Source organism: Stomoxys calcitrans, chromosome 1 (assembly GCF_963082655.1).
Source record: "Stomoxys calcitrans chromosome 1, idStoCalc2.1, whole genome shotgun sequence".
NCBI classification, from domain to species: Eukaryota; Metazoa; Arthropoda; class Insecta; order Diptera; family Muscidae; genus Stomoxys; species Stomoxys calcitrans.
Genome location: NC_081552.1, coordinates 226,118,958 through 226,130,895, shown reverse-complemented (window position 1 = coordinate 226,130,895; position 11,938 = coordinate 226,118,958). Strand labels below are relative to the sequence as shown.

The following is an 11,938-nucleotide window of genomic DNA, read 5'->3' as shown; positions in this document are numbered from 1 at the left end:
CTTAGCCTGCATACTCAATGTTGTGTACGGTATCAAAAGCTCAGCTTCACCAACTTTAGACCGCCCTTACTTGTAATATCCTAAAAATTGTCCAAGTGACACTGGCACCAGACTGTCACTAATGTTACCTAGAGAAAATCAACCTTAGTTTTGCTCTACGAGGCTTAGTTAAGGAAATATGGGCATTTTAAGTTGTGGAAGGGAAAATTAAATTTTTTTGGCGATTTTCATAAATTTCGTGAATTTTCGGAAGTGATCGCCAATTAACCTTAGTTTTGCCTTACGAGGCTTAGTTAAGGAAATATGGGCATTTTAAGTTTTGGAAGGGAAAATTAAATTTTTTGGCTTATTTTCATAAATTTCGTGAATTTTCGGAAGTGGTCACCAATTAACCTTAGTTTTGCCTTACGAGGCTTAGTTAAGGAAATATGGGCATTTTAAGTTTTGGATGGGAAAAAATAATTTTTTGGCCGATTTTCATAAATTTCTTGAATTTTTGGAAGTGATCGCAAATCAACTTTAGTTTTGCTCTACGAGTCTTACTTGAGGAGATATGACCATTTTAAGTTTTAGAAGGAAAAATTAAATTTTTTGGCGGATTTTCATAAATTTTTTTAATTTTTGAAAGTGATCGCGAATCAACCTTGTTTTTGCTTTTGCGAGGCTTAGTTAAGGAGATATGGTCATTTTAAGTTTTGGAAGGAAAAATTTAATTTTTTTTTTAAATTCGCCAAAAAATTAAATTTTCCTTTCCAAAACTTCAAATGGCCATATCTCCTTAACTAAGCCTCGTAGAGCAAAACTAAGGTTGTCTTTCTCTAGGTAACATTAGTGACGGTCTGGTGCCAGAGACACTTGGACAATTTTTAGGATATAACAAGTAAGGACGGTATAAAGTCGGGTGAAGCTGAGCGAAACTAAATTTAAATCTGAACAGATTTCTATGAAATGTACCATTGATCAGAAGAGCCATAAGAAAAACCTTAGTGACAAATTAAGTGAGGATCGGCTAACAAATACCAAATTATTGCAATTTTAGTCAAAATCTGACGAAAATCTATATGGGAGCTATATCTAAATTTTAACAGATTTTAGCCAAAATCGGCAAACATAGTTATCATGTGCAAAATGTTGAGATATTCCGTTGAGAAATATGCTGACAAAGGCTCTAAAAGTGAACATTGGTTGATAATTACATACATTTGTGGGAGCAATGTCTGAATGCGAACCGATTTCTATGAAATTCAAAAGTAATGCCGGGAGTCATAAGGGAATCCTTTGTGCCAAATATGATGGGAAAGGGTTAACAAATGACCGCATTATTGCAATATTAGTCCAAATCGAATGAGCATATAATATATGGGAGCTATATCCTAATCTGAACCGATTTCGAACCAAAATCCACATGTTTTGTGGTAGTCGTAAAAGAAAGCTTAGTGCAAAGTTTTGTGAAGGTCGGTCGATAAATGTCATTGCAAAGACACTAGAAGAGGAAGTCGGGCGATAAATACATATATATTGGAAACTATAGGTGAATCTGAACCGATTCCTATTAAATTCATCCGCAATGTCGAGCTTCATAAGAGATTTTCTTGTGCCAAATTTCGTAAGATTTGCTTCACAGTATGGGAGTTGTTGACTGGCTTCTTACCAGTGTATTTGGTCTGTCGCTGTCATTTCGACAAGGCCCTTGAAAGGAAAGGCCTCCTAATGTTTCACACTATTTCCACACCTTCACACTAATATCCAATCCTAATAAAATTGTGTTTGCCTATGTTTATTTTTTTTTTGTTTTATCTCAAATTATTAATAGCGATACGACATTCAAATTATCATAAAAATTTCTTGGTCTCTTATCTTGCCCACAAACCCTACCCTCTGCCCTGAGTTCAATGATTGTTGGAACAAATCTATAGTTAAACAAATCTATAGTTAAACATTTTGGAAATGAGTAAAGTTATTTTTGCTATTTACCAAAACTTGATTGAATTTTTTTTTAAGATTTGCCATTATTAGAAATAATTTTAATTCTCAAAAAAACGAAAAAAATTAAATTTTTTAATATTTAATTTTAATAGAAATTTTGATTAAAATTTGATACGTTGAAAAAGTTTTATCGAAATTGTTTGTTTTTTTTTAGAAAATTGATCAACAAATTATTTTCCCTGAAAATAGCGTAAAAATTGTATTTTCATAGAAAATGTTGTCGAAATTGAACTTTTGTAGAAAATGCCATACAAATTTGATTTTTGTGGAAAATTTTAAAGAATTTATCGCCTGTTGTTTTGTGGCTTTCGATTATCAATGAGCTTTCGAAGACTTTTGGAAAGGAAAAGTCCACTGTTGTCGCCTATGTGGATGATGTCCTCATCATGATGTGTGCCCACTTTATCTTGAATATGACGGACCTCGTTCAGGCTGCATTATGGAAGCTGTGTGGATGGACAATGGGCTTGGTATGAACTCCAGAAGGAGTGAGCTAGTACCATTGACCTGTAAGTGGAAGCTTGATGTTTTCACGGTACCCCTGGATAGAGTAGAGCTACCATTCTTGATAAAGTAGACTAGAGAATGAAGTGTGAAATTTTGCACATGATCTCGATAACACCTCATCTTTAACCATTTCAAATATGGTGTTGTGGTCTGGTGGACGGCGCTTCAAAAATCCACCAACTGCTCAATACTTAACTGGATCCAAAGGATGGCTTGTTTGTGCATTACAGCCGCACTGAGGACGACACCATCTGATGCACTGAATTTAATGCTACATCTTACGCCTCTGGACATTGTGGCTACCCAAATTGCAGCGACCACTGCCGTGAGGTTAGTCATGTGGCGGCCACGGACACTGTTGTATACATGATACAATATCCGATGTCCCAGGCAGTGTGGATTACACCCTACCTGAGACCCGCTTTTTCATAAAAATTACTGTACCACTATTCCTGATAGCACCGATTGGTAACAGAAGCTACATAGACTTCTATATGGATGGTTCCAAACTAAACGACCAGGTGGGCTTGGGAGTGTACTCTAAAGATCTAGAACTGGTCATATCGAAGAGGTTAACCGACCACTGCAGAGATCCATAAATGGCATAAATATCTTCTCAGACAGCCAGGCAGCCATTAAATCCCTGGAGAATGTATTTCTGAACACAAAAACCGCCCTCGATTGTCGCAGATCTCTCAACGAGATGGCTGAATAGTTCAAAATTCACCTGTTCTGGCTGCCGGGCCATAGAAATATCCCAGGGAATTCTAAAGCGGACGAGCTTGCCAGACTAGGAACTACCTTACACACTCCAGGGACACTGGAATCTATGGGTATGCCTCTAGCGACATGTAAGCTAAGTTTTCAGGCCCAGGCCCGAAGGGCAACGAATGATAGATGATCACAAAGAGGGGGCTATGAGCATTCCAAAACTATGTGGCCTCATCTAGACTTGAAAAGGTCCATTGCTTTGCTGTCATTAGCTAGAACAGACGTCTCATTCATTGTGTCCGTCATGACAGGTCACTGTAATCGGAAAAGTGCTGACAGACTGAAGGTTGCCAGCAACGACATCTGCAAAAGCTTTAGGGACATCGAGGAAGAGGTTATAGAAAACCTTGTGTGTGTGTCCCGGACTAGCAGTCAGCAGTAGTCCCATTTTAGGTTCTCATTTCCTTGAGAACCTGTCTGATTAAGCGGATGTGAGCATTCGCAAGTTATTGGGCTTTTTAAGGCGATCTGGTTGGTTCAACGGTAGGAACTAGCAGGCATCTTCCTTCTTCTGTTGTTATGGTATCACAATGGACGAAAACGTCTAAGTGAGTCTGATGGCAGACTGCCACTTAAACAACACCTAACCTAATCTACATCCCCCAAAAACAAAAGATGGTTTCTATTGTTGTATTTTCGGGGACCGCCCGAAACCCGCCAAATGGATATATATGTAGCTTAGAACGGACTCATTAACTGCAGTTGGGAGTAGAGTAAAAATTTGCCTAAGAACCGAGCAGGGGCAAACTTCTTACACATCAATGAGTGCTCTCCGATTCAAGTTTAAACTCAATGATATACCACTTTGGGCAGAATTTTTCCATGACCATGCATGGTATGATACCTCGCAAATGTCGCCAGCATTAAGTGGCGATAATCACTAGGAGGCCACCGTGGCGCAGAGGTTAGCATGTCAGCCTATGACGCTGAACGCCTGGGTTCGAATCCAGGCAAGACAGAAAAGAATCCTGGCATCAGAAAAAAATTTCAGCGGTGTTTTCCCCCTCCTAATGCTGGTAACATTTGTGAGGTACTATGCCATGTAAAACTTCTCTCCAAAGAGGTGTCCCACTGCGGTACGCCGTTCGGACTCGGCGGAGGCCCCTTATCATTGAGCTTAAACTTGAATCGGACTGCACTCATTGATATGTGAGAAGTTTGCCCCTGTTCCTTGGTAGAATGTTCATGGGCAACATTTGCATTTGCACTGCTTTCAATTTTGTCCGATGTTCTTCTCGGCAGGATTCAAACGCAGGCGTCCAGCGTCATAGACGAGCATATGCTACAATGGCACGAATTCGATATTCACATTCAGGGTGAAGTGTCCCCACACTAAAATATACATAAGAGAGTAAAAGAAGGCGCAGCGGAGTGGGCCCGCTTCGGCTAGTTTAAAATAAAGCCAACTTGTGTTGTATATACCAAAGTTTGGACACTGGAACTGCTTTAGCAATGTTTTTATGGTATTTTCATTTGTAATTGGCGGTTACCTTAATTGTTTGTTCAGTTACACAATCTTATTTTGGCCTTATCGATAATGATAAGGGGCGTATATTTACTGTCACCACGCATATTATGAAAGTCTACTTTTTTTTTGAGAATAATTCTATATTTTGTCTTTAATTATCCAATTCAAGTGTGTACTTGAAAATGCCGAACATTAATTATATACACATTTTAATGACCCAATATGTTAAGACTTGTTTTAAAAAGGGCGTTGAATTGAAAAATTGCATATTTGTTCACTTTACCATCTTTATTGAGTTGTTTTTGTTCAAAGCATAAGTATATATGCATGTGACATATAATGCACATACTTTTCTAATCATATCTAGATATAAAAGTTCATTGTTAGAAATAAATTATATTTTAAATGACTATATCTAAACCACGTACACACCTTTTTCTAAAAGTTTGAATATGAATTTACTTTGTTTTTGTAAATAATTATAATAAGAAAAATGAATTGTCTTACATTTTGTAATGCGCTTATAAAAGAAATTTATATGGAAAGTTAATTGTGCGGGAGATATCGAAGAAAAAATGTGTAACGAAAGTTTGAAATATCAAGATCGTATTTTTGTTCTCTGAGAGCCTTAGCAGCTTTACAAGATAAATGGAAAGATGGCACGCCTCTGTTTGGGATAATCTTTGAATTCTTTTCGGTAATTACGGTGTTTGCCCAAGGCCCATACAGTCATTTGGAAGGCGCCAGCAAAAGCGAAAAGCAAAGCTGGCAAACATGATGTCATAATGGAGAAGGATAACCAGGCTCCAATTTCATAAGTGTAGTTGGGGCAAGAAACCATGCTGTAAAATTAAAAAAACAAAAATGTTTAATTTAAAAACACATTCAACAATGGTCAGAGACATTCAAAATACTTACCGGAACAAATTGGTCAAAGGATTGCCATCGGGAACAGGAATACGGCGAACTTTTGTGCCGGGTGGACGCAAATTACGCAAAGCAATGTGCACAGAGAAGTTGCCTAATTCACAGAACTGGAATAAATTTGAAAAAAAAAACAAAGTTAGAATATAACCAAAGGTATGTAAATACTAAAAACGTGCACTTTAAACTTTAGCCCAAACTTTTTAGAGGTGTCGAATTTCCCGAAAACCTTTCGTTTGAGTCCCATATTGCCCCGATCGGTGCACTTTGATTTTTGGCAGTACTATTGGGGCGGTTTTGGGCTTGGGACTACTCCCTAGGTACTTCAACCCAATCGAAAATATCATATTCATTCTCTACTGCCAAATACTTTTCATTTAAGTCCTATATTGCACCCATATTGGGCGGTTTTGGGCCTGGGCCGGCTCTCTTGATACTTGAATCCAATTTTCAAATATCATATTCATACTCTACTCTCGGAATCTTATATTATCCCGATGGGTCCACGTTTTATTGGGTTGCCCAAAAAGTAATTGCGGATTTTTCATATAGTCGGCGTTGACAAATTTTTTCACAGCTTGTGACTCTGTAATTGCATTCTTTCTTCTGTCAGTTATCAGCTGTTACTTTTAGCTTGCTTTAGAAAAAAAGTGTAAAAAAAGTATATTTGATTAAAGTTCATTCTAAGTTTTATTAAAAACGCATTTACTTTCTTTTAAAAAATCCGCAATTACTTTTTGGGCAACCCAATATTTTGGACGATACTCTTGGGCCGACGCCCTAGGTACTGGCATCCAATTTTTGACTCTAAATTCGTATTCCCATCCCGAAAACCTTTCATTTGAGTTCCATATTGTCCCGATCGGTCAACTTTGATTGTTGACAGTACTTCTGGGAAGGTTTTGGGCTTGGGAGGGCTTCCTAGGTACTTGGACCCAGTTTTCATTTGAAAAGGTGGGGGCTAAAGCTTGTTGGCTACGAAGATGACGTTTTCATCTTAGTGTGTGGTCGTTCAGAGAGCATATAATATTGTAGTATGCTGCCAAGATTGGCCAATGGGCTTGACGTTTACCCCCGGAAGATAAAGTCGGTCCTATTCACCAATATAAGTAATTGTTGTGTGCTTAGGGGACCTCTCCTAGATGGGCTGGAGCTATCGCTCTCACTATTGATAGGGCTTCTCACAAGCAATTGCAATTTCAGGACTTTGAAATCGCGCTGGTTGATGGTTGTGCACCTATTGTGGCACTGCCTGGCACTGGTTCAGGATTATGGATAAATGAACACCTTTTTCCCTGTCTAAATTATTTTCACAGGCACATAGTCCTTTTGCCATTTTTGACATGGCAGATTGGAGGGAACTTCTTCAGTCCGCCTGCGCCGGACCAAGTGTTTGGGGGCACCGCCCCAACACCCCTAAATCGAACATATTTACCGACCATGGCAATATGGGACCCAAATGAAAGATGTTTGCGAGTAAACTACGAATCTGATATCCAAATGTGGGACCAAGTTTTTGGGGGTCCACCCCTTCCCCAAAACAGCCCCCAAACAGGACTTATTTACTGACCATGGGAATATCGGGCTTAAATAAAACATATTTGAGTGTAGAATACGAATTTGATATCCAGATGTGGGGCCAAGTGTTTGGGGGGCCCGAGAACATACCCCAAAGAAGGCAAATTTACGACCATAGCAATATGGGACTCAAACGAAAGGTCTTTGGAAGTAAAGCACGAATATGATATCAATGTTCGGGAAAAGTGTCTATGGGGCCACCCCACCCCCATAACACCACCCAAATAGGAAGTATTTGCTGAACATTGCAATATGAGGCTCAAATAAGAGGTATTTTAGAGTAGAACACAAATCTGATAAATATTTTCAAAGCCAAGTCACTGAGTGGCCGCCCCATCCCCCAAAACACTCCCCAAACCGGACATGTTTGCCGACTTAGGAAAAACGGAGCACAAATGAAGGGTATTTGGGAGTAGACCATGAATCTGACATCAATATTCGGGACTAACTGTTTAGGGGACCCACCACCATAACAACCCCCAAGTAGGACGCATTTGCTCACCAAGACAATTTGGGTCTTCAAGACAGTGATGCTCGATATTCATAGTTTTTAGGGCCCATACCCCAAACCGGACATATTTGCTGGCTTTTTCAATAAGAGGTTTAAGTGAATGGTATTTGAGATTAGAAAACGAGTTTGATATCCAATTTTGAGGCCAATGGCAATATGGGGTTCAAATATATATGAGAATATAGCACGTTGCTGATATATTTCAGGGCACCGCCTAAATCGGACATATATACCGACCATGTCAATGTGGGGCTTAAATGAAAGGAATTGGGGGGTAGAGCAGGAATTGATACTCACTTTAGGGACTTATTTTCTGGGGGTCCATCCCTCTCCCAAAATAACCCACAAACAGCAATTTTTTACTGACCATCGCAATATGGTGCGCAAATAAAGGTATTTGGGAGTAGAATACGAGTTTGATATCCAAATGTAGGACCATATATTTTAGGCATAATCCCTTCCCCAAAACACCCTCAAAGGGTAAAAATTTTTCGACTATGCCAATATGTGGCTCAAATGAAAGGTATTTAAGATTAGAAAACGAATTTGATAACCAATCTTGGAGGCCATGTGTTTGGGGGACGCCTCATCCTGTAAAATCCCCTCAAAACCAATTGCAATATGGGGTTTAAAAAAGTGGTATTTGAGAGAAGAGCACGATGCTGATATTTTTTCAAGGCCAAGTGTGGGGGGACCACCTCCCCCCGAAAACACCCCTAAATCAGACATCATGAGAATAACGGGCTGAAATAAAGTATTTTAAGAATGCAGTTCACCTTAAATTAGATGATGGTAAATAAGATGGGATTCAGATAAAGGCTCTTATATTGTTAAACTGTTTGTCAAGCAATATACTATTTTCGTAGCATGGTATTTCACTATAAGCTCTTTAAATATTCCAAGGAAAATTTTGTTCCACATAAAGTAAAAGAAGGCGCAGCGGAGCGGGCCCGGTCCAGCTAGGCAATTTATATAATATTGGGTTGCCCAAATTAAAAGAAAGTAAATGCTTTTTTAATAAAACTTAGAATGAACTTTAATCAAATAACCTTTTTTACAATTTTTTTCTAAAGCAAGCTAAAAGTAACAGCTGATAACTGACAGAAGAAAGAATGCAATTACAGAGTCACAAGCTGTGAAAAAAATTTGTCAACGCCGACTATATGAAAAATCCGCAATTACTTTTTGGGCAACCCAATATTTATTTTGAATTTTAAATTTTTATAAGGCGAATTCAAAAATGACTTGACATATAAAATTCCATCAGCAGTGCTGATGCGGCCACCTTATTAAATACGCTTTGACTAAAAAGTTTTTATAAACACACCCCACCTCCCAATTCGCCGCACCATAGATACAATGTAAATATTTACAACAACAACAAAAATAATAATAATATTTTTTAAACTTACCGCAAACAAAGCCAGTGCAGCCCAAACTTGACACATGCAAGGCGATGTAAAGTAGGGATGATTGACATGATATGACACATAAGCTGTGAAGCCCCAATAGTAAGAGCAATTTTTGAAGAGATTACGCAAGGGCATAGTCGAGTGTGAGAAACGATGGACAAAAATCGTTTCCAATAATCGCTTGACATAATGAACAGTGTAACAGGCTGCAGCAATACTGAAAAAAAAAAACACAAAAAATATAGGTGAGACGACATTGCACGGTCACTAAGTTTTAAAAGAAAACGAAATAATGTTGTCACACTCAAAGCGGGTTAATTATGCAAAAATTATACGAATTCAAGTTCGAGCCACCAACAAAATAAAGTGTAAAGGCAATACAAACAAATCAACAGCTCCAAGCTGGCTTGCTGTCTTGCTCGCTTGCTTGCTTGCTAGTCAGCTGGGGTCAAACTGGGTTAAACATTTCTTCATTTTGTCCGTCGATCAGCCAAATCGAAGGTTTTTATACACATGTATAGGTATGGGCGATGTGTGTTTGGTTATTGCTTTTACTGCCAGCAGCTAAGTCTTCTCGACTTTGAATATGTCACTGTTGTGTGTGGTGCATACCAAAGGGAAAGTTTTGAACTGTACAGCAAATCTAATCTTCACAAATTTGTTTTGTTATCAACACTGATAGGAATTCTATGCCATTTTTTGCCAATGACTAGGGTTTTTTACTTACTGGGTGGTAAGGGAAATTGGCACGGTAGCATCTTTGCCATAAACTAATTCGGGACGGGTATAGAAAAGTAAATATACCACAAGTGGGCCAGCATATTCAGCCAAAAACACCGTTTTCCATCCAATTTGAGGGCCCAAATCTTTCACATAGACCTTGTCGCCGGTTCTTAATTTAAGACCATGTAAGGTGTCGGTGTCCTTGAGAGCTTTGCCTCTGGGTTCCAAACGCAAAGACTGCCTGTCAGCGGATGGAGTTTCTTTACGGAACTTTTTACTGATGAGTTGTCTTAAGTGGGCAATGTCAGTGTCGGCTGGCACAGTGATTTTTCCACAGGTTTTTGACGTTTTTGCATTAACGATTTCAAGCTGTGGGCAAAGAGTGATATATAATTATAAGTTGCCTTAAGACAGAAAGTTCTTTGCTTGATTGAATGACATACCTCCATTTTCGTGCTGTTTTCTAAATATCCCAAAAAAAAAAGCAGCTCCGCCTAACACTGTCGCACAGATATTTCTATTCATATTAAACGAGAGGTAAAGAAACTCAATGTTCGATACCGCAGAGAAACATTTTTCACTTCATGCAATGGTTATCGGGTATACAGAGTGTATACAGGGTGACACAAATTAAAGAGGTTTTGGAGCAAGTGCAGTTTCGCCAAATTAGTTACTTACTTTTCCAGTAAAAATTTGCAGGAGAGTGAAAGCCATTTTACTCTCTTTAAAAAATTTGCAAGCAAAAGTACGCGAACGACTTCGAGTGAAAATGTGCAGAAAAAAAGCTGATTTTTGTTTTGGTTTATTTCCTTGCTTGGAAAACAATTTTTTTTAAATAAAAAATGCCGGCGATACTTGTGAGGTATTTTCCTTAGATAAACGTCAATTTATTGACCCGAGAGTGAAAAGGCTAGAAGGGCAGCCATTCGTATGTTGGTGAACGTGTTGCCGCTGGACAGCCCTCACAATTTACAGTGGAATTCCATGGCAGCCGGTTGTACGTACCGCATTGGCACGATGGAATCTTTCAGTGTACAGCAGCACACTGCTACAACAACAACAACCGCGCAGGAAGCTACGAAAGTCATCCGTGGCGTCAAGTCGCCCAAAGCGCTGGTTCCAGACAGAATTTCTACACTGATGCTGAAGCATCTGGATCTGCCTGGAGTCGATTGCCTTACAACTGTCCTCAGCCTATCTGAACACTATTATACTGAAACCTGAAAAGCACACAAGCAAGGGGAAGTCGTACAGACCGATCTCCCTTCTCTCATCAGTAGCCAAGACGCATGAGGGACTTCTCCTTCCGCTCCTCTCGTTGGACAACTTCCATTCGAGCATCCGCATGCATTTCGAAGGATGCATAGGACTACAACAGCTTTACATGCCATCACCCTATACAAAAGTACACTTGTTGTGCTAACAAAGATTCCTAAGATTAACGATCTAATGTTTTTGGATATTGTAGCTAGATAAATTGCTACGACCACTGATGTGAGTCAAATGGAGCTTTCTATTTGGTCATGTTGCGGCTACACTCTGTTATCATTGAAGATATCTGTATGCGTTCACAATTGGCGTACTAATTTTTTCTAATCCCACTGTGCGTCACTTGTTTAACTGCCCAGCTGGACCCACTTAATCCCATGTCAGCATCTTCCCTCCTTAACAAATTCAAATAAACGGTATTGGTTTCATCGTAGCTCTCCGATGAGGATGATTCCATCAAAACAACTAAGAAACCGATAATTGCTCCTTTCTTGGTGGCTGGAAGTATACAATGTTTTAATTTGTCAAGATTTTCCAAATAATTCCGCACATTTTGGACTTACCTTATAATATAGAACAACCGACTTGAGGTAAAGTTACAACTTCATTTGTCGAGTCTTCTGTACCTGAACACTAGCTGCTGCCATGAATCTTCATTATAAGTAAATAAAAATGAAACAAATTTAATAATTACAAAAAAACAATTTTTATATATTTTACTTACATTTTGATCCATTTTGCCGTTATCTTTTGTATTTTCATGTAACGGCTGCTTTTCATAAACTGCTG

At 38.8% G+C, this 11,938-nt stretch overlaps 1 protein-coding gene across 1 annotated transcript; it reads right to left on the bottom strand.

Annotated features, from left to right (window-relative positions):
• Positions 1–5,001: 5,001 nt before the first annotated feature.
• On the bottom strand, positions 5,002–10,431 carry LOC106088957 (very-long-chain enoyl-CoA reductase). Its single transcript, XM_013254673.2, has 5 exons — positions 10,324–10,431; positions 9,885–10,249; positions 9,158–9,374; positions 5,651–5,766; positions 5,002–5,574 (listed from the first exon to the last, which is right to left on the bottom strand). The coding sequence occupies exons 1-5, from the start codon at positions 10,327–10,329 to the stop codon at positions 5,370–5,372; spliced, it is 909 nt and encodes a 302-aa protein (XP_013110127.2). The 5' UTR covers positions 10,330–10,431; the 3' UTR covers positions 5,002–5,369.
• Positions 10,432–11,938: the final 1,507 nt, after the last annotated feature.